A 19,463-nucleotide genomic window follows, 5' to 3' on the forward strand; every position below is an offset into this window, starting at 1 on the left:
TGGAATAACAACAGAAAAAAGATGGTATAGGCACACACCAGAAAAGGTCACAGAAAACGAGAAAGCAACCATACTCTGGGATATGCCGATACACACAGATAGAGAAATTAAGGCCAACAGACCAGATATAGTTGTCAGAGATCATGAAGAAAAAAAATGCTTTCTAATTGATGTATCAATACCGGCTGATGACAACGTGTCTCTAAAAGAAATGGAGAAACTCTCAAAATACAAAGACCTGGAAATAAAGGTAACTAGAATGTGGAATCTGAAAACAGAAACAATTCCTATCATAGTAGGTGCATTAGGCATGATAAAAAAATATTCAGACAAATACATAACAAAAACACCAGGACTTACAAACACATATAACATACAGAAAATTGCACTACTAGGCACTGCACACATCCTACGCAGAACACTTTCCATACAATAACCATCAGAGCATCACAACAAATCACAGCACATACCCAAGGCACGCAGAGCTGCGCTCGGTAGTGAAATGAAAGCACGCTATAAAAATAAAACTACTGAATAATAATAATAATAATAATGGTTTCAAATTTTTCCACAAGGGCAGCAGTTTTGGGGGAGGGGATGAGTCGATTACATCGATCCCGATATTCAACTGATACTTATTTTATTGACCCTGAAAGGATGTAAGACAAAGTCGACCTTGGCAGAATTTGAACTCAGAATGTAGTGACAAGCATTCTGAGTTCAAATTCGACCATGGTTTCAAATTTTAGTGTAAAGCCAATAATTTTAGGGGCAGGTGTTAAGCCCCTAATATATTGACCACTTTTCTATGCTAGCATAGGTCAGATGGAACTTGCTGAGGCAGATTTTCTATGGCTGGGTGCCCTTCCTATCACCAACTTTGAACTGCTTCTAAGCAAGGTAATATTTTATCATAGTGAGACATGTACCTGCAGAATACTGGAAATGAATGATACCGTTTGTATGACAGTGACACTCATTTACAACAATAGAAAAATGTCAGGACAAGGAGACACCAAGTCTCTCTCTCTCTCTCTCACACACACATACATACATAATGAGCTTCTTTCTATCTCCATCTACCAAATCTACTTTCAAGACATTGGTTAGCCTGGGGCCATGGTTGAAAGCACTTGCTCAAAGTTCCATGCAGTGGGACTGAACCTGGAACCAAGTTGTTGGGAAGCAAGCTTCTTAATCACACAATCATGCCTGCATCAATTAAAAAAAAAACACAGTTGGAGAAAGCAGCAAATAGTGCAAATATCAGGAAGCAATAAGTCATACATTATTAAGTTATCAAGTCTTGACTTATATGATCTCCTTATACTTTTTATATTCACTGAGTAATTTCTAAATATTTCCTAATCAAGCCAAATAAAATCTGGTTCAAATTTTCACTGAAAATTGTAATTAAAGGTGACCAATTCATAATATGACACTGTCTTTCTATCCTTCAGAATAAATTAATACCATCTGAACACCGTATGAATATCATTGAACATTTTGTGATGGTACATAAAATTGTCGGAGAATTTAGTCAGCAATTCATTTTGCGTTTGCGTCGTAACAATTATGTTACCCCTAAAAACTATTTGGACTTTATCTCAACTTATCTGAAACTATTAAAGGAAAAGGACCAGTTTATTAAGGGTCAGGTAAGAAAATATTTACTAATTTGAAGACTCTTATTTTCTTTCAAAGTTTCAAAGATTCTTTCTCTATGTTTCAACTTAGCAGGCTAAAACTTCAAAGTTACTGTCAACAACATTCTTGTGCTCAATAAAAAAGATAAAACAAAATTAAAAAATCATGTATAAGAATAATATATGTATGTGTGTATGTGTGTGTGTGTGTGTGTATGTGTGTGTAAGTGAGTGTGTGTGCGTGTGCGTGCATGTTTGTGTGTGTGTGTGTGTGTGTGTGTGTATCATCAGTATCATCATTTAGCATCTGCTTTCCTTGCTGGCATGGGTTAGACAGTTTGACTGAAACTGGTAAGCTGGAGAGTTGTTCCAAATTCTGGTCTGATTTGGCATGGTTTCTATGGCTGGATGCCCTTCCTAATACCAACCACTTCAACAGTGTAATGGGTGCTTTTACATGCCACCAGCACAGGTGCCAGTTACATGACACCAGCATTGACTACAACTACAATTTCACTTGACTTGACACATATATATATATAGGTGAGTATTGTAGTTCACTTGAAGCATTGTGTATTGTTTGTGAATTATAACGTGTCTTGAATGGCACAACAATGCAGCATGGACTATAATAACTTATAATTTTATTATCCATAGTCTGATAAAATAATATTTCAGAATATAAAAATTCCTTGTTCAGATGTCGCTAGGAATTGATCGAGTCACTGCTATAATCAGTTTTCCAACGATTACTGAAATTTTATTTTTCTGGAAGCGTCTCTTCAGTGATCTCATGAATCTCCTTCCAGAATTCCTCATGAGAAGTGCGTGAGGCTGGACATGTCTCAAGCTCGTGTGTTGGTACATCTATAGCACTGCTTTTAAGTTATGTATTATATGTGCAGTTTCTTTTTTTCTTTTTCTTTTATAATACATGAGCATGTTATCAAAAGTGAACCTATACACATCTAGATGTGGCTAAATAATATATTGATTGCCAACCTCCAGCCTGTTGTTAATTTGGGGCCCTAGTCTATCTATGAAGATAGCTTCCTTAATTCTTAGATTACCCAAATTTCTTTCATTGGCCTCATTTGTGACTGTTATGCATTTCTCAGTGTTCCGGCATCTGTCTAGATGTTTTCTGAAGGAGGAGGCTCTCATGTTCAGATGTTCTTTGATGTGAATGTGTAACGGTCTTGTTGTGCTACCCACATAGAACTTGTTGCATTTGTTATATTGTATTCTATACACAACATACCCGTTGGCATAAATCTGTGTCACGGATGGGGCAGTTAACTAGCATGCATTGATTGCTGTCCCTTGCTTATTTCTTTGCAAGGTGTCTTCTCATAAAATTAACTTTCATTTCAATGCTATGTTGAAATCAGCTTCAATGTTTTATAACCTGAACCATCAGTCACCCAACAGGTCACGGGCAGTCTAGTATGTAATAAAAGTGATTAATTAATTTTTAAAAATTATAAAAATACAAAAAAAGTGAAATCAATCTGGAATTAAAGTGAAATAAATCTGGAAATTTTGAAATGAAAAGTAGATAGTATTGTCATAAGTGCATAGGATATTTTAATGAATTTGTACATTGTCATTAAGGTATCTGAATCATAATAAAAGAAAGTTGATTGAGTTCTTGGAGTAGAGAAGATTTTTGCCTTTTAAACAATAACATAAATTATGTGCATGATGGATAGAGTTTTAAAATAAATTTCTTGTCTCTATATTGTAGTGTGAACGTCTGGCAGGAGGTTTACTGAAAATTAAAGAAGCCAGGGAACAACTTGATGTTTTAAATAAAAAACTTGTAGTTCAGAAAAGTGCTGTGAAAGAAAAAACAGATGCCTGTGAGATTCTGTTACAAGATATTTCTGAACGGACAGCTATAGCTAATGAGAAGAAACAGATGGCTGTGGCTAAAGCGAAGGATATTGAAGAACAGAGTGCTATTATTGCAATTGAGAAGGTTTGGGATATATTGTTAATAACTTTCACATCCATCAATCCATCTCTCCATCCTCTTCCATTCTTTGTTTTACTTGTTTCAGTCATTAGACTGCGGCTGTGCTGGGGCACTGTCTTGAAGGGATTAATTGAACAAATCAAACCCAATACTTATTTCTCTTTTTTTAAGTGTTATACTTATTCTGTCAGTCTCTTTTGTAGAACTGCTCTCTGATAGGGATGTAAATAAACCAACACCGGTTATAAGGTGGCGATAGGGGATACAAATACAGACACAATGAGATAGGCATGTGTGCACATGCACACACACACACACACATGCACACACACACACACACATGCACACACATACACACACACACACACACAATCGGCTCCCATACAGTTTCCATTCATAAGGCTTTGGTTGGCCCGAGGCTATAGTAGAAGACAGTTGCCTAAGGTGCTACACAGGGGGACTGAACCCAAAACCATGTGGCTTCAAAGTGAGCTTCTTAACCACTACCCTTGTTTACCATTCTAACATGAAGTTTTACTTTAGTGGGTTTTATAGATTTGCTAAACATCAGGGCTGATTCCATCACAGACTGATAGAACATGCTACTGGTAACTATGTAATGCAGGACTAATCATTCCTGATCAAGAAGTTGGCAACAGAACTGAATTCCCTACTGGATTTTCCCAATGAGAAGAGTGTGAGGGCACTCAGCATGATTAAAAATAGAAATCCTATCAAAGGTAGATGGGCTCTTTGAGAGCTAATGGCATTCATATCCTGAGCAGGAAATAGGTGCCATCAGGACATTCAGTGAGACACAGGAATGGCAGTTAAACCAATATGTAATCTCAAACTAGATCAGGGAATTGGAAAGTATTGGCAAAAGAATTCAAGTGCCCTTATTGTAGAAGTTCTAAAGGAATGATTTGACCTAATTTGAGACCTAATGCTTTTATGTCTACTGTAGCAACTTACTTTGATTACAGGTAAGTTCACTGCTGTCAATTCACCTTGAAGAAACTTCACTGTGAGGAAAGTTTACTGAGAAAATATATCCATAGTATCTCACCATTAATAGTTAAAAACTATTTTATTGAAAAAAAAACAACAACCATGCATTGATGACAGTGAACTACCCTTGTTGTGAATTGATGATGGTGAACTTACCAGACATGACTTACTTTAGATGCTTTGGTCTATCTTTGTTCTACTATCAACTCAATTACCTGGTCACTTGTTCATGCAAATCCAGTCAGACAAAATAGAAACAAAACATACTATATTAGCAGCAGTATTGATAACTTGAAAAACTGTGTTGAGATGCACATCTAAAACAAGTGCTGACTTTGGTACTCCAGAAAAATTTACTGTGGTCACTGTCAGAAGCTATAGACATACATAGACAGACTAAACAATAAAGAAAATACGTGGTTAGATTATTATCTCATACTGCTAACCATTCAGAAAACTTATCAGCTAGAAATAATAGCCAAGTCTCTCTCAAATACTCACTTGTCTTTAAAAAGAAAATATTAGATAAATAGTTTTAAGTACACTAAGTTTTTTGAAAAGAGAGAGAGAGAGAGAGAGAGAGAGAGAGAGAGAGAGGAGAGAGAGAGAGAGAGAGAAAGAGAGAGAGAGATGCTTATAGCTGGTATGTCCTTGATCATAGGTATTCTCCTCAGTCAGCAACTGTCACTAACCAACAACAACAGTAACACACATGCAGTAAATAACTACATGTCTGAATATGCAGTATAGTCCTCATCCAGATGGGGCATTGAATATCTGGAGTGATGAATCTTATGAGTTACTCTCCGGTAAATGTTTAGGTGCCAATGTGTTAAAGGTCCGCTCAAAGAAGGGTGACAGGAATTAAGCAACATGTCTATTTTCAGTTGTGTTATCATGACACCAAAGTCGATTAAAGAAACATCTGTTTGTATGTATATGTATCTGCATCCAAGTATATTTGTATAACTGTGTGTGTGCCTGAATATTTTGGTGTCAGTGTATGTATGAGTCTTTCAGTGTGCAGACATGTATAAGTAAACATATATGTGTGTATTTGTATGTGAGTTTATGAGTGTGTGTGCATTTATGTGTGAATGCATATGCGTTTGTATGTGTATAGTATATGTCTGTCTCCTATGAGAGGAATAAACACCGAAACTTTACATGTCGCTCACATGTTTATTTTGCTGCTAGTCATTATAACATTGTTTTCTGTTATGTTTTTCTTTAGGGAGAGGCAGAAGAGGCATTGAATGAAGCCCTGCCAGCACTTGAGGCTGCCCGACTGGCTCTTGATGATTTAGAAAAATCAGATGTGACAGAAATCAGGTCAGGATATTATCATATTCAAAATAGGCTGTATTGCTTTGCATCCTCCTGATAATCATGGTCATGATCATCACCATCATCATCATCACTGCCATTGCCGTGCCATCATTGTCACCACCGCCACCGCTGCCACTGCCACCACCACCATCTCCCGGCTGAACATCTCCTGGAATAGACATTCCAGTTGGTTCTCAATGATGCCCGAGAACATTGCCATTCTCGCCTACTGCTAGTCCTCTTAACCCTTTTGCTACCATATTTCTGCTGGAATATACTGCCTTTGTTTCAATTCATTTTGAAAATAATGAAGAATTTATTTAAATGATTTTGTCATTATTAAGCAGGTGTTTGGAACAAATCATGAAACATTGATGGAAGGTTTTAATTTCACTCAATTTAAAATAGGAAATTCATATCATAGACCCAAGGAAAGACTTAGTTGTGTGGTATCAAAAGGGTGTGAAAGTGTATGGCTCAGTGGTAAGGGTATTCGGCTTAGAATTATAAGTTATAAGGTTGGGAGTTCATTTCCCAGCAACACAAGACACTTTATTTCATGTTGCTCCAGTCCACTCAGCTGGCAAAAAATCAGTTGTACCTCTATTTCAAAGGGCCAGCCTTGTCACACTTGTGTCACACTGAATCTTCTTGAAAACTACGTTAAGGGTACATGTGTTTGTGGAGTGCTCAGCCACTTGAATGTTAATTTCATGAGTAGGCTGTTCTGTTGATTGGATCAACTCTGTCAGCGTTGTAACTGACAGAGTGCTTATATCAAAAGGGTTAAGAATGCTAATGTGGAAGTACCATTCCAGATACTAGGCTCCCAGTCTTGGTCTTCTCTTGAATCTGAACTGTGGAAAACAATGACTGACGAAAGGCAACCAAACCTTCTCACGATCAGGGTATCTTTGTGGATACTGCAGGTTCATCACATGTCTGTGCATCATCAGTCCAGTCAATGCATACTGAGCCATCTGCACAGAGGGTGTTGACAGCAGATGGACTGCTTGGCTAATGGAACACATCACAAAAAAAAATCAAACACCCCGAGACCAAATGAGAACCAGGCAGTGAAATATGATGGAAGTGATGTACACATTTGCCACTTCTGCTTGACTTTTCTTGGATGGCTTCTTTTCAGTTCATTTCTGAGTGAGATCAGCCACTCTGCTCATAATATAATACCAGTTTCTATTCACCTTCAGGTCTAGACTAACTCATAAAACAAGCAGTTTAAACTGTATGTACCCCACAACACTATCTGATGTAGAATTGCCTCCTAAGATATTGAGCTCTAAGCCCACTGATCTGTCTCAGTTAATTTTTGTTCCTTTCTCTTCGTATTTCTTTAGACTGGTGCTGAGCATGTTGACTTCCATGGTGTTCAGTATTATTAAGATAATGGCATCTGTATATGCTATATAGCTTTCCCATGTCCCAGTTCAAATGAGATACTCTTCAACATTTCCAGTTTCTGAAGTAGAGGGTCAGTACATACAAAAGTTATGAAAGAAGACATTCTTCAGGGAGTGAACACATAATTAAAAATGATTTTTATAGGTAATCATTTAATTTATCTAGTGCTAGATTAACCATTAATCAAAATAAGCATGTGCTTAGGGCATCAAGAGAAGTGGAGCACCAGAGAAATGGTAAATGTTTTATGGTACAAAAGAAATAACTTCAAGCTGGTTGGAATAATAATATTTGAAGTGGTTTATATGATAGAAAATATAATTTTGAGGTGTTTATGGTGTCATAGTGATGTCATATAAAATCAACCAATTGTATACAAAATAGGTGGAGTTTATGATTTATTCATGTGTTGCTATTTCTCTCTCCCACTGTTTATGTATATATATGGTAAAATTGCCTAAAGTGCTTGTCTTTATTTTGGTTAACATGCAGTTTACCTTCATAGAATAGTAAAAGTAAAATGTCTAGAAAAATGAAAGTATATTGTGACAGAAAACAAAGTGATGAGAGTGACATCTCATAATTTATAAAATAATTGTAGAAGACAATAATATTGAATGTGACTTTCCAAATATAGACTTTCCAAATATATGCAGCAAATATAGAAGCAAATGTATTATGTAAAATTAATTTTAAGGATCTGATCAAAGACTTAACAATTAAAAAAGGAGGAGAAAATTTTTCAAATATAAATAAAGTGGTAGTATACAAAAATAAGCATTATTTCCCATCTGACTGTTAGTTTTGTTTCATTTTGAAAAATAAAAAAATTATTTTGTGGTTTATTATTTGTTTATATGGGAGTACAACTATATCCACTCAAAAGTTATTATTTTGGCACAATTTCTTATATATTAAGTTAACTTTGCTGTCATACTACAGATCATTTGCAAAACCACCCAAAGCAGTCCAAGATGTATGCGAATGCATTGTAATTATTAAGGGCATTCGTGAAGTGAGCTGGAAATCAGCAGGGGTATGATGGCAGAAGCGAATTTCCTACGTCAGCTGACTGAAATGGATGTAAATTCCATCTCTTCAGCAGCTCAAAAACAAGTAAAAGGTAAGACCCTATTCAAATCCAATCTGTGAACAAATACTAAGAATTGTTGTCCACATTTTATTTTCTATGTTTTCCTTCTTAATTTGTTCAAAGTTACCTTTTACGACATTTTTATCTTTTATTTTTTACTTGTTTCAGTCATTGGATTTTGGCCATATACATAGACACTGACTTGAAAGGTTTTGGTCAGATAAATTAACCTTACTACTTATTTTTAATACTGGTACTCATTCTATCAGTCTCTTTTGCAAGTCTGCTAAATTACGGGGGCGTAAACAAACCAGCACCAGTTGTCAAGTGGTGATAGGGGACAAGCAAACACACACATTTAGAAATGCAAACACACACATTTAGATACATGCATGCATGCATACATACATACATACCTACCTACCTACCTACCTACCTACATACATACATACATACATACATACATACATAATACATACATACATACATACATACATACATACATACATAAAGTTCAGGTTTATACCTGTCATTATTGGGGTACTGGGTTATGTAACACACTGCCTAAATACCAATTTTGAGAAATTAGGCTTCTCAAAACCAGAAAGGAAAAAGCTGATTCGAAGACTACAGATCCAAGCCATCACCAGAACTGTAAAAATATGTTAAACATTTCAGAAGTTTATCATTTAAGTATATATGCGCATATCTAGACATGCAACTATATGCATGAGAATACATACTTAAAACAAAACATACAAATCTGCACATATACATACATACAAAAACCCTGTTGATGTTATTGAAATTCCAATGAAGGAGCTTTGGATCTAGGGTAGAAACCAGCTCTTTCTCTATTGGCAAAAAGTCTTGAAATAAAACTGAATAAAACATACATACATATATACAAACAGACAGATGTGCATTTGTGTGTGTGTGTGTGAAGAGCTTCTTTAAGGATCTTCTATCAAATCCACTCATAAGGTACTGGTCATCCTGGTACTATAGTAGATGCCACTTGGCCAAAGTGTCACTTGGTTTGGAAGCAAGCTTCTCAACTATACACTTAAGCCTTGTTTACATAAACAAGCTAATTTTCTTAATATCATTAAGCTATTAATTAACATTTAATCGTTGATTTATGGTAATTAATGATAGCTCCTATGAGTTAACTATGATTTGTTACTGATACTTACTGGAAGTTTTTTTCCACGTTATTTGGTTTGCTAATGTTGTTGAAGAATGCAGCTGAGCTTCCATTTATTTATTTCATCAAAACCTTAGGCTTTATATCTACCTAGATATGGCAACAGGAAAACATTTGAATATATATTCTTTGGTACATTATGACTGTCATAGAAAGTAAATATCCAGAAGTAGTTTGCTACTTAAATAAAATGACTCTGTTAGTATTTGAAGTAAATGAATCGAAACGTCTCCCATTTATATGAGCTGTTAAAGAATTATAATAAAACAATAAATGTGCCCTTTTAAAACCTAGCCAGGCTCATGGGCCTGGTTTCCTGGTTTCCCTGGCATATGTGTTCCCCAGCTGGATGGGACGCCAGTCCATCACAGCGTTACTCATTTTTGCCAGCAACGTGAAATGAAGTGTTTTGCTCAAGAACACAATGCGTCGCCTGGTCCAGGAATTGAAACCACAATCTTATGATCATGATGCTGATACCCTAACCACTGAGCCACACACCTCCACTAAAGAATTATAGAGATAGAAATTAATTTAGAAATATGTTGTTTAAGAATTGGAACCAATTTTACAAAAGGCTAAATGATTCTTAATTCATTGTATTTTGCAGCCAGATTAAAAGTGTTAGACATATCCCTCGATGATATGAAGCAAGTTAGCAAAGCTGGTGCTGGACTGTTGAAGTTTGTAGAAGCTGTAATGGGTTATTGTGAAGTAGCAAAAGAAATTAAACCCAAACGAGAAAAGGTCAGTTTAAAATTCTTAATAATGTACTTCTTAGAAATATCTGGAACAGATATTAATAAGATGATGTCATATTTGAGTTATCTCTGTGAAAAATTTTGTGGAACTCATATATGGGAAGGTAAATATGTTGATTATTTTCATGGGTTCATAGGGCCAGTACTTAATTGTTTTTTTTTTTTTTTTTTTGTAGTATTTAACAAATGTGAGATAAACTATCTCATAGAATGTGTATCACAAGTAACTTTTTAAGATAACCAAGAAATCAAGCACATAGAATAAAGGACCTACACTAAATGATATGCTACAGAATCCAGAAAACCAGTCTAATGAGCCTATGGTTTTGGAAAAACCTTTGATCCTTTTAGAATGATATGGTGTTGGTGCCATGTAAAAAGCATTTAGTACCATATCATTCAACAGTTTTTTGGCTTACCATCTCCGGTCAAACTGTCCAACCCATGCTGTGGATAGTGGACATTAAATGGTGATGATGGCAAATAGGACTATGATAATCACGATAATGCTGAGTAATTCTGGCGAATAGTGCTTGAATGAATTTTCCAGTAGGAAAGTAAATGGCCAAATAATTCATTCAGTTGACATCTCTTGGTGTATGGAGTCAATGTTTATATTGAAACATATTTGTTCTAAAATTCTGGATCATCATTTTCAAGCAGGCAGAGAATTCAATAGGAGAGATTCAGATGTTTTTGTGAGCCAGTATGGCCAATAAATAACTGCTAACTCATTAGTTTCTGATGTTGATCCTGCTGTTTAAACTCGGGTCTGCTCTTATGTAAAAAAAAGATCTATGTAATGATGTATTTCAAGTAACAAATTATTATCATTCTTGGTTTAAGATTTAATTTTCTATGTTAGCCTGGGTTGGATGGATGGTGTTTTTCTCCTTCTTTGGACTTTTCCATTTTCCTTTCCAATGAAGAACTATGCTCAAAGCATAAAAAAAAACTCTCCTTCTTACCAAGCGTCAAACTAATATGTTTAATGTGCATGTCTTTTTGTTGTTTGTTATTGTTATTTTTAATGCTTATTTATTTGATTTGACTATATATATATATATATATATATATATATATATATATATATATATATATATGGTGTTAGGAAGGGCATGGCGTTAGGAAGGGCATCTGGCGTTAGGAAGGGCACCCAGCCATAGAAACACTGCCAGATCTGACTGGGCCTGACGAAGCCTTCCAGCTTCACAGACCCCAGTTGATCCGTCCAACCCATGCTAGCATGGAAAGCGGACGCTAAACGATGATGATGATGATGATGATATGTAGTCAAATCAAATAAATGAGCATTATATAGATATATGTATATATGTGTATATGTATATATGTATATATGTATATATATGTGTGTATATATATATATACACTCACTTACTACACTCACGGAGTGGTTGGCGTTAGGAAGGGCATCCAGCTGTAGAAACATTGCCAAATTAGACTGGAGCCTGGTGCAGCCTTCTGGCTTCCCAGAACCCCGGTCGAACCGTCCAACCCATGCTAGCATGGAGAACGGACGTTAAACGACGATGATGATGATGATGATATATATATATATATATATATATATATATATATATAATGCTCATTTATTTGATTTGACTACATATATATATATAGTCAAATCAAATAAATAAGCATTATATAGATATATGTATATATGTGTATATGTATATATGTATATATATATATATATATATATATATATATATATATATATACATACATACATACATATATATAAACCCTTTTTCAAGATACCATAAAATCTTTTAGTTTAATATCTGTATGACTGTCCTAATTAGATCACTTCAAATCAATCCTGTTTTTATATTTTTCAAAGTTGTTTTAGATTTGAATAGTGATAATTTCATAAATTCTACATAGTTTAAAATGTTAGAAAAAAGTAAACCATATGAAGATTTCTTTTCCGTGAAACATTCTTTTCTTGTCTTTAAAGATAGTAATATAACTTAGTTTTAATTTAATAAACTAATTGTGAACTCATGTTCTTATTTACAGTTGGCTCGGCTTGAAAAAACTTTCCATCAAGCTGAGAAAGATTTAGAAAAGATCAATCGAGAAGTAGCAGCGCTTGAAGAAAAATTGAATGAGTTAGCCAAAAATTATGAACATGCTATATATGAGCGACAAAAATTGCAGGAAGAGGCTGATTTGATGGAAAGGCGTCTTATTGCTGCGGACAAACTGATATCAGGTCTTAGTTCTGAAAATGAAAGGTAAAGTCTATGTTACTATACAAAAAAATCTGTTTCTTTGTCACTAAGTAAAGTCTGCTTAGCATGGTATTTGTTTCTAAGTTCTGGAGAAAGTCTATTACAGTAGTAGTCATAGTATCCATATTTTAAATAGCTGGTAAAGTACATGTTACAGTCACATTTATTTTCTTAAATGATACAAAATGACTGAAATTATAGGAGTGCTACTTTCTGTGATGGTGAATACAGGTTCTAATATAGTGGTACTTTCCTTTTAGATGATAGTTGAAGTCTTTTGCCACTCTGCAATGGTATCTGTTTCTTGCATGCTGATAAAAGATTGCATTGGTGTCTGAAATGTGAATATATATAAACAGGGCTCTACATAGTGTAAAAGATATTTTTCTCCAAGCATACACTTCTACTGACTGGTTCATTTGATGATGAAGGTGATGTTGTTGTCTTTGTCATTTCTGCTGCCACTGCTGTCATCATAGTCATTTTATGTTCAGTGTTCCATGTCTGCATGGTTCAGACAGAATTTGTTGAGGCAGATTTTCTATGGTCAGATGTCCTTCCTGTCACCAACTCTCACCTTTTTTCAAGCAAGGTAACATTTTTCCAATAGCTAGACATGTATTTTATGGAAGATTGGAAATGGACAGCCTTGCTTGCATGATGATTGCTCACTTACGACAATTATGTGATGAGAAGACACGTACACACACAATGATAATAATGATAGTAGTTGTAATAATGATGATGATAATAATAATAATAATAATATAATAATAATAATAATAATAATAATAATATAATAATAATAATGATAACAAGAGCACTCAGAGAGTGCAAACCTCCACCAAGTCAACACTAACATCTTCTCAACGATTAGCCAGAGGTGATTTTTAAAATGAGAATATCTGAAATAAACTCGACTGCTCTCACAAACAAGAATAGTAAAAATGAACCCGACCAAGGCTTTGGTTGGCCTGGGGCTATAGTAGAAGACACTTGCCAAGGTGTCACACAGTGGGGCTGAACCTGGAACCATGTGGTTGGGAAGCAAGCTTCTTACCACACAGCTGTGCCTATACATATATATTCTTTTATTCTTTTACTTGTTTCAGTCATTTGAATGTAGCCATGCTGGAGCACCATCTTAAACGGTGTTAGTCGAAGAAATTGACTCCAGAACTTATTCTATTGGTCTCTTATGCTGAGCCGCTAAATTATGGGGACATAAACACACCACCATTAGTTGTCAAGCGATGGCAGGGGACAAACACAGACACATACACACATGAATATATATATGCATATATATATACATATACATACATATCTATCTATCTATCTATCTATCTATCTATCTATCTATCTATCTATCTATCTATCTATATATATATAGGGAGAATTCACGAAAAAAACAAAAGACAAAGACAGGTAGTGTAGAAAACAAACAGATGTATTAGCATAATGCTTGGGAATTGAAAAAGTCTTTAACATTTCGAGCCTGTCCACCAAATCCACTCAAAGTGATCATTCATGACCAAAAGAAGTGTTTACCTTTATATATATATATATATATATATATGTTAGGAAGGGCATGGCGTTAGGAAGGGCATCCAGCTGTAGAAACATTGCCAAATTAGACTGGAGCCTGGTGCAGCCTTCTGGCTTCCCAGAACCCCGGTCGAACCGTCCAACCCATGCTAGCATGGAGAACGGACGTTAAACGACGATGATGATGACGATGATATATATAGTATTCAATATGCAAATAAGGGTGGAATATAATTAATTTATTAATTTTATATATATATATATATATATATATATACACACACATACATGACAGGATTCTTTTAGTTTCTTTCTACTAAATATACTCACAAAGCTTTGGTTAACCTAGGACTGTAATAGGAGGTGCCACACACTGAGATTTAAGCTCAAGACCATATAATTTGGAAGCAAGCTTCTTAATGAAGCAATCAAACCTTTGCCTTTGATGTTTATTTTATTTTATTTGTGAATGACTTCTTTATTTTGTATTTGTTAGGTGGGTAAAGGATTTGGAGCTGCTAAAGGAGAAAGGTATTCGTCTTTTGGGAGATTGCTTGCTGGCAGCTGGATTTCTCAGCTATGTAGGTGCCTTCAGCTGGGAATATCGCAGCGAATTGGTTTATAAGGAGTGGCTGAATGATTTGACCAGAAGAAATGTTCCACTCAGTACTCCATACAGACTTGAAGATATTCTTACAACTGATGTGGAAATTAGTCGGTAAGTGGTTTTTGCCCAAAGTCTCACTTAACACCAAACTGAAATGGCTTCAATACAATGCAGCAAGTGAAAATAATTGGTGCACTAGAAGTGTGATTGGTCTTTGGGAGTCTTGTCTGAAATTAGGACTTACCGTACCCTGGTGTAGCGAGTACTATAAATAATAATGCTGTAAAATTATACATTTCTCAGATATCTTGCTGGAAACATGATAAAATTTGCTTCCTAAATTGCAAATATGATGTTGAGGTGAAGTTATTGGTTCCATAGTTGCTAAGATAGATTTAAATGAAAGAAACTCACTGAACTATTACATTCTTTACTAATTATATGCTTGTTTGTGTATGGAAGATGGGCTGTGAAGTATGTGAAAAAGGTATGATGCTGTATGATGCAGTGAAAGTTCAAGAGTAAATGTTGCTGATGTGAAGTAAATATAAAGAAACAAGTTGGGTATGATCCTCTGTTTATGGACTATACAGATTAAGTGACTTGAAAAAGTAACTTTAAAGGTATTAGATGATGTATCTATGTAAGATTATACTAGCTTGAACATTAAATGCTAATAGAGGATGTTTACTGGGTAAAATGTCTTACAAGTAGATGGCAGAAGATAGCTTTAGAACTTTGAAGAGTACAGATGAAATAATGTGAAATTGAAGTTGAACTACTCTAATATTGTATTACAGACCTGTCTGACAAACACTAGCATGTAAAATCAGTTCAAGCAGGTATATACTCAAAGATCTTCCCCTGTGATCTTCATTTATTGTTTTCTTTTAAAAGCCCATGTAGTGACATAGATGTCACTACATGGGTGTCCTGGCAAGTATCTGTTTATTGGTCACCTGCTTTTAATGAAGAACTGATCTAGTTGTTACTCTAGACGTTAGAGCCATAAATATGAATGAATATTTTAAATGGATTAGAAGAGAATACAATCAAATCTAAGAAAGGAATGACCATGTTTGGTGATCACAGTGTTATGTAAATAATTCAATTGTGGATATACCAGAGATATATTGTACTTATAATATTCTAGCCATATCAAAGTTTCTGGTGAACTTGTTGATTCATCGTAAGATGCACACACTAAAACTGTAATTCCTGTAGCAGTAAAACATAGGCAGATGAGTATAACTAGTAAAAAAAAAAAAAATCAAATCATCAGCATGCATATAAAGTATACTGAATACAATCTATTAATGTGTAAAGGTTGACACAGATACTGCATGTTCTTTTTATTTGCATTATATTGTCAGCAAAGACTAATCTTTTGATTTGTTTGGCCATTTTCTTGTCAGCAGCATCAATTAACTTCCTCCTGACTGCAAATTAAAAGTATAGTTTTATTTTTAATGTTAGAGTACATAGAAGGTACGATAAGTAAAGAGTATTAACTGTCTTAACTGATCAATTGAGTGTAGTGGACATTAGTTAATGCTAGAAAGAGAAGTGACTGCAATATGGTGGATATATGATGGGAGAATATATGTAAAAGTTCTACAAACTGTTGGTATTTGTACAGGAAATAGACCAGACTGTTAAATGTTAAATAACTCTACACAGTTTTACTTGAGCAGAACAATAGTCAGTGGTAGCCAATCAACCAAAACATTCTCTTAGTATTTCCAACTCTGCCCAATCCTCTTATTGCTGGCATTTTAATAGAACTTTTGTTATCCTCCTTACAGAGAGTTTATTGAAAAGGATTAGGTTGGCATTGAGCAGTTTGGCTGTCTGTTGACTGCATAAAAGATTCCCACTAACTTAGGAACTAGAAATCTTTGGGATATGGTAGTTTGATTAAGTCTTAAAATTGCAGGTCTTAGTTGTAAATTTAAAAGACAGAGATTGATCAATGTATACTGGTCCTTTTTACAAACACTAGTCACTAAAATAATTGCAATGATGAAGATAGTAAGCAATGGGAAAGTTTATGAGAAGTGTGTTTACCAGACACGTTTTCTTTTGACCAGTTGGACATCAGAAGGCCTTCCACCAGATGAACTATCCATTCAGAATGGTATATTAACAACACGGTCAAGTCGTTTCCCATTATGTATTGACCCACAGCAGCAGGCCCTTAATTGGATCAAGAAAAAGGAAGAAGGGAAAAACCTCAAAGTAAGAGCTTTCTATTGGACTTATATTTTATGGTTGAGTTTAATGTTATATTTAATAATTAATATAATTTACTCTAACAGAGAAAAAACAAAACAAAACAATGATAATTCCATTTCATATATCATAACTTGTTTTATAATAACTTATCTAATTGTTTCATTTCCACCTGTTTTCAAAGTTGTACTCACTGCATTACTATATTATCATCCATCAGGTGTGCACTTTCAATGATTCAGATTTCCTGAAGCAGTTAGAAATGGCTATCAAATATGGTTTTCCTTTCCTTTTCCAAGACGTTGATGAATATATTGACCCTGTCATTAATAATGTGCTTGAGAAAAACATCAAAGGTTTGTTAAATAATTTTAAAACCCTCAATATTATATTACTACTAAGGTGGCAAACTGGGAGAATCGTTAGCACACCTGGCAAAATGCTTAGCAACATTATGTTCGTCATTATGTTTGAATTCAAATTTTGTCAAGGTTGACTTTGCTTTTTATTCTTTCAGGGGCAATAAAATAAGTTCCAGTTGAGCATTGGAGTTGATATAATCAACTTATACTCTCCCCTGAAATTGCTGGTCTTGTGCCAAAATTTGAAATATTATATTAACACTGTTTTCTTTTGCAATATTGATATTACAGAGAATATCCTATATTCACGTCCTTGTTGATTCACTTGTGTCGAATCAGAAATACTTTTCGTATAATTGGGTTTACTCAGAGCTCATAATTATGTCAATAATATTGGCAGAAAATTGAGAGCCTATAGTTCCATGGTTCAATTCATGTTTAAGTCAATTTGGCCAATCATACCTTTGAGATCCATGGACAATAAGAAAGGGAAGCTATTGTAAGGCAGGATACTTAATTTGACTCTCTTTTAAAGTTAAACTTGTATGCTCCAAGATGGATTTGAAGATGACTAGAAGAGTGTTCCAGCTAAGGAAAAGGTTTATCTTCATTGTTTGATGTATAAGAAACAGGCATAAACTCCTCCTTTTTAAGGCTGTCTGTAAAAAAAATTTCACTGCAGAAATATCAAATGAAAGGTTATAGACCATCAGTTTAAATCTTGCAATATACTTTATATTGTACCAATAAGACAGACATTTTCATCTATTTATAACAAAAATAAGCATCGTGTCTTATGTTCAGCATTAAAATCTGCAAAAATGACAACTAAATTTTTGTTACATCTGATGCTAATACAACTTTAATGTAGCTTAGACATTTGATAGGTTATATCTCTTGGGTCTTTAGTAATGGAAGGCAATGTTTACGATACTGGAAGAACATCATCTCCTTCCATCATTCTTCTTGTTCTTTATGTAGTTCAGGATTTCGGCAGGTGAAGCGAAAAGACATCTGCTATTTACAACTATTTACAACTGGTTTATTTACAGGAAAGGTGAAGTGTGCTGCTCTCAGCTACCACCGTAAGCTCCAATAGTGTGGGTGCATAGCCACTGGATATAGACTGGCAGAAAGCTCTGCCAGTGTTGATGTTCAGCCAATGCTGCTGTGTAATGGCGCCGAAGAAGAAGAGACAGGGCTGAATCGGTTTTTCGTCTACGTTGTTCCCATCGCGAGCCTCGTTGTGATCTCGCGCATAGCAAATGGATGCAGGTGAGGTCTTGCTCCAGTCTCAGAGATGGCAATGGCTGCCACAAGATCTCATCCAATGTGGCGCTGGCTGTTTGTGCCACTACAGGTCTTACAAATGATTGATGATAATAATTCTCACAGGTGGTTGCCAGAACAAAGGGTGAAATAAAAATAGAGTGTTTTTTGAAGTTGTTCAATTGCATATATCACAAGTTCTAATTCCTTAGGAAACATTAAGATATGTTTATTGTTAGAAACTAAGTTGATTGAATCAAACCCAGTTTTCATATTGGTTTTGATTCAATTTATTTCTGTCATAGAAGATCATAGGTGAAATTTGAAAAATCTGCCTCATTGAACTTTATCTTACCTATACAAGCATGAAAAAGTGGACATTAAAATGATAATGATTTATTTCTAATTTATTTTAATTGCATTTGGTGAACCAAAGCATCATAGGTTCACTTCATTTCTAAAAGTGAGAGTGATAAGGAATTGCCTGCGCGGGTGGAGCTGATATCAGATAAGGGATTGTCTGCTCAGGTGGAGCAGATATCACACAGGGTTATTTTAAATGGTTCATTGTTCTCTCTTCTCACCAGTAGTTACATATTTTTGTTAAAATATATCAGCAAAAGATGCACACACACATTTATATACATTACACACACTCACACACACACACTCATATCTATCTGCGGCTTTATATAGCTATGGTAAGACCTCACCTGGAATTTGCATCACCGATCTGAAAC

General features: G+C 34.9%; 1 protein-coding gene across 1 annotated transcript in view; it reads left to right on the forward strand.

Moving 5' to 3' along the window:
• Positions 1-19,463, forward strand: part of LOC115209933 (dynein heavy chain 10, axonemal-like) — a 188,621-nt gene that overhangs the window by 121,122 nt on the left and 48,036 nt on the right. The window contains 10 exon segments of the mRNA XM_029778568.1: positions 1,461-1,658; positions 3,394-3,627; positions 5,870-5,967; positions 8,329-8,417; positions 8,420-8,509; positions 10,297-10,433; positions 12,491-12,708; positions 14,750-14,971; positions 16,951-17,098; positions 17,313-17,448. Coding sequence (XP_029634428.1) covers positions 1,461-1,658; positions 3,394-3,627; positions 5,870-5,967; positions 8,329-8,417; positions 8,420-8,509; positions 10,297-10,433; positions 12,491-12,708; positions 14,750-14,971; positions 16,951-17,098; positions 17,313-17,448 — 1,570 coding nt within the window.

The sequence above is a fragment of the Octopus sinensis genome, linkage group LG1, assembly GCF_006345805.1.
Source record: "Octopus sinensis linkage group LG1, ASM634580v1, whole genome shotgun sequence".
NCBI lineage: Eukaryota > Metazoa > Mollusca > Cephalopoda > Octopoda > Octopodidae > Octopus > Octopus sinensis.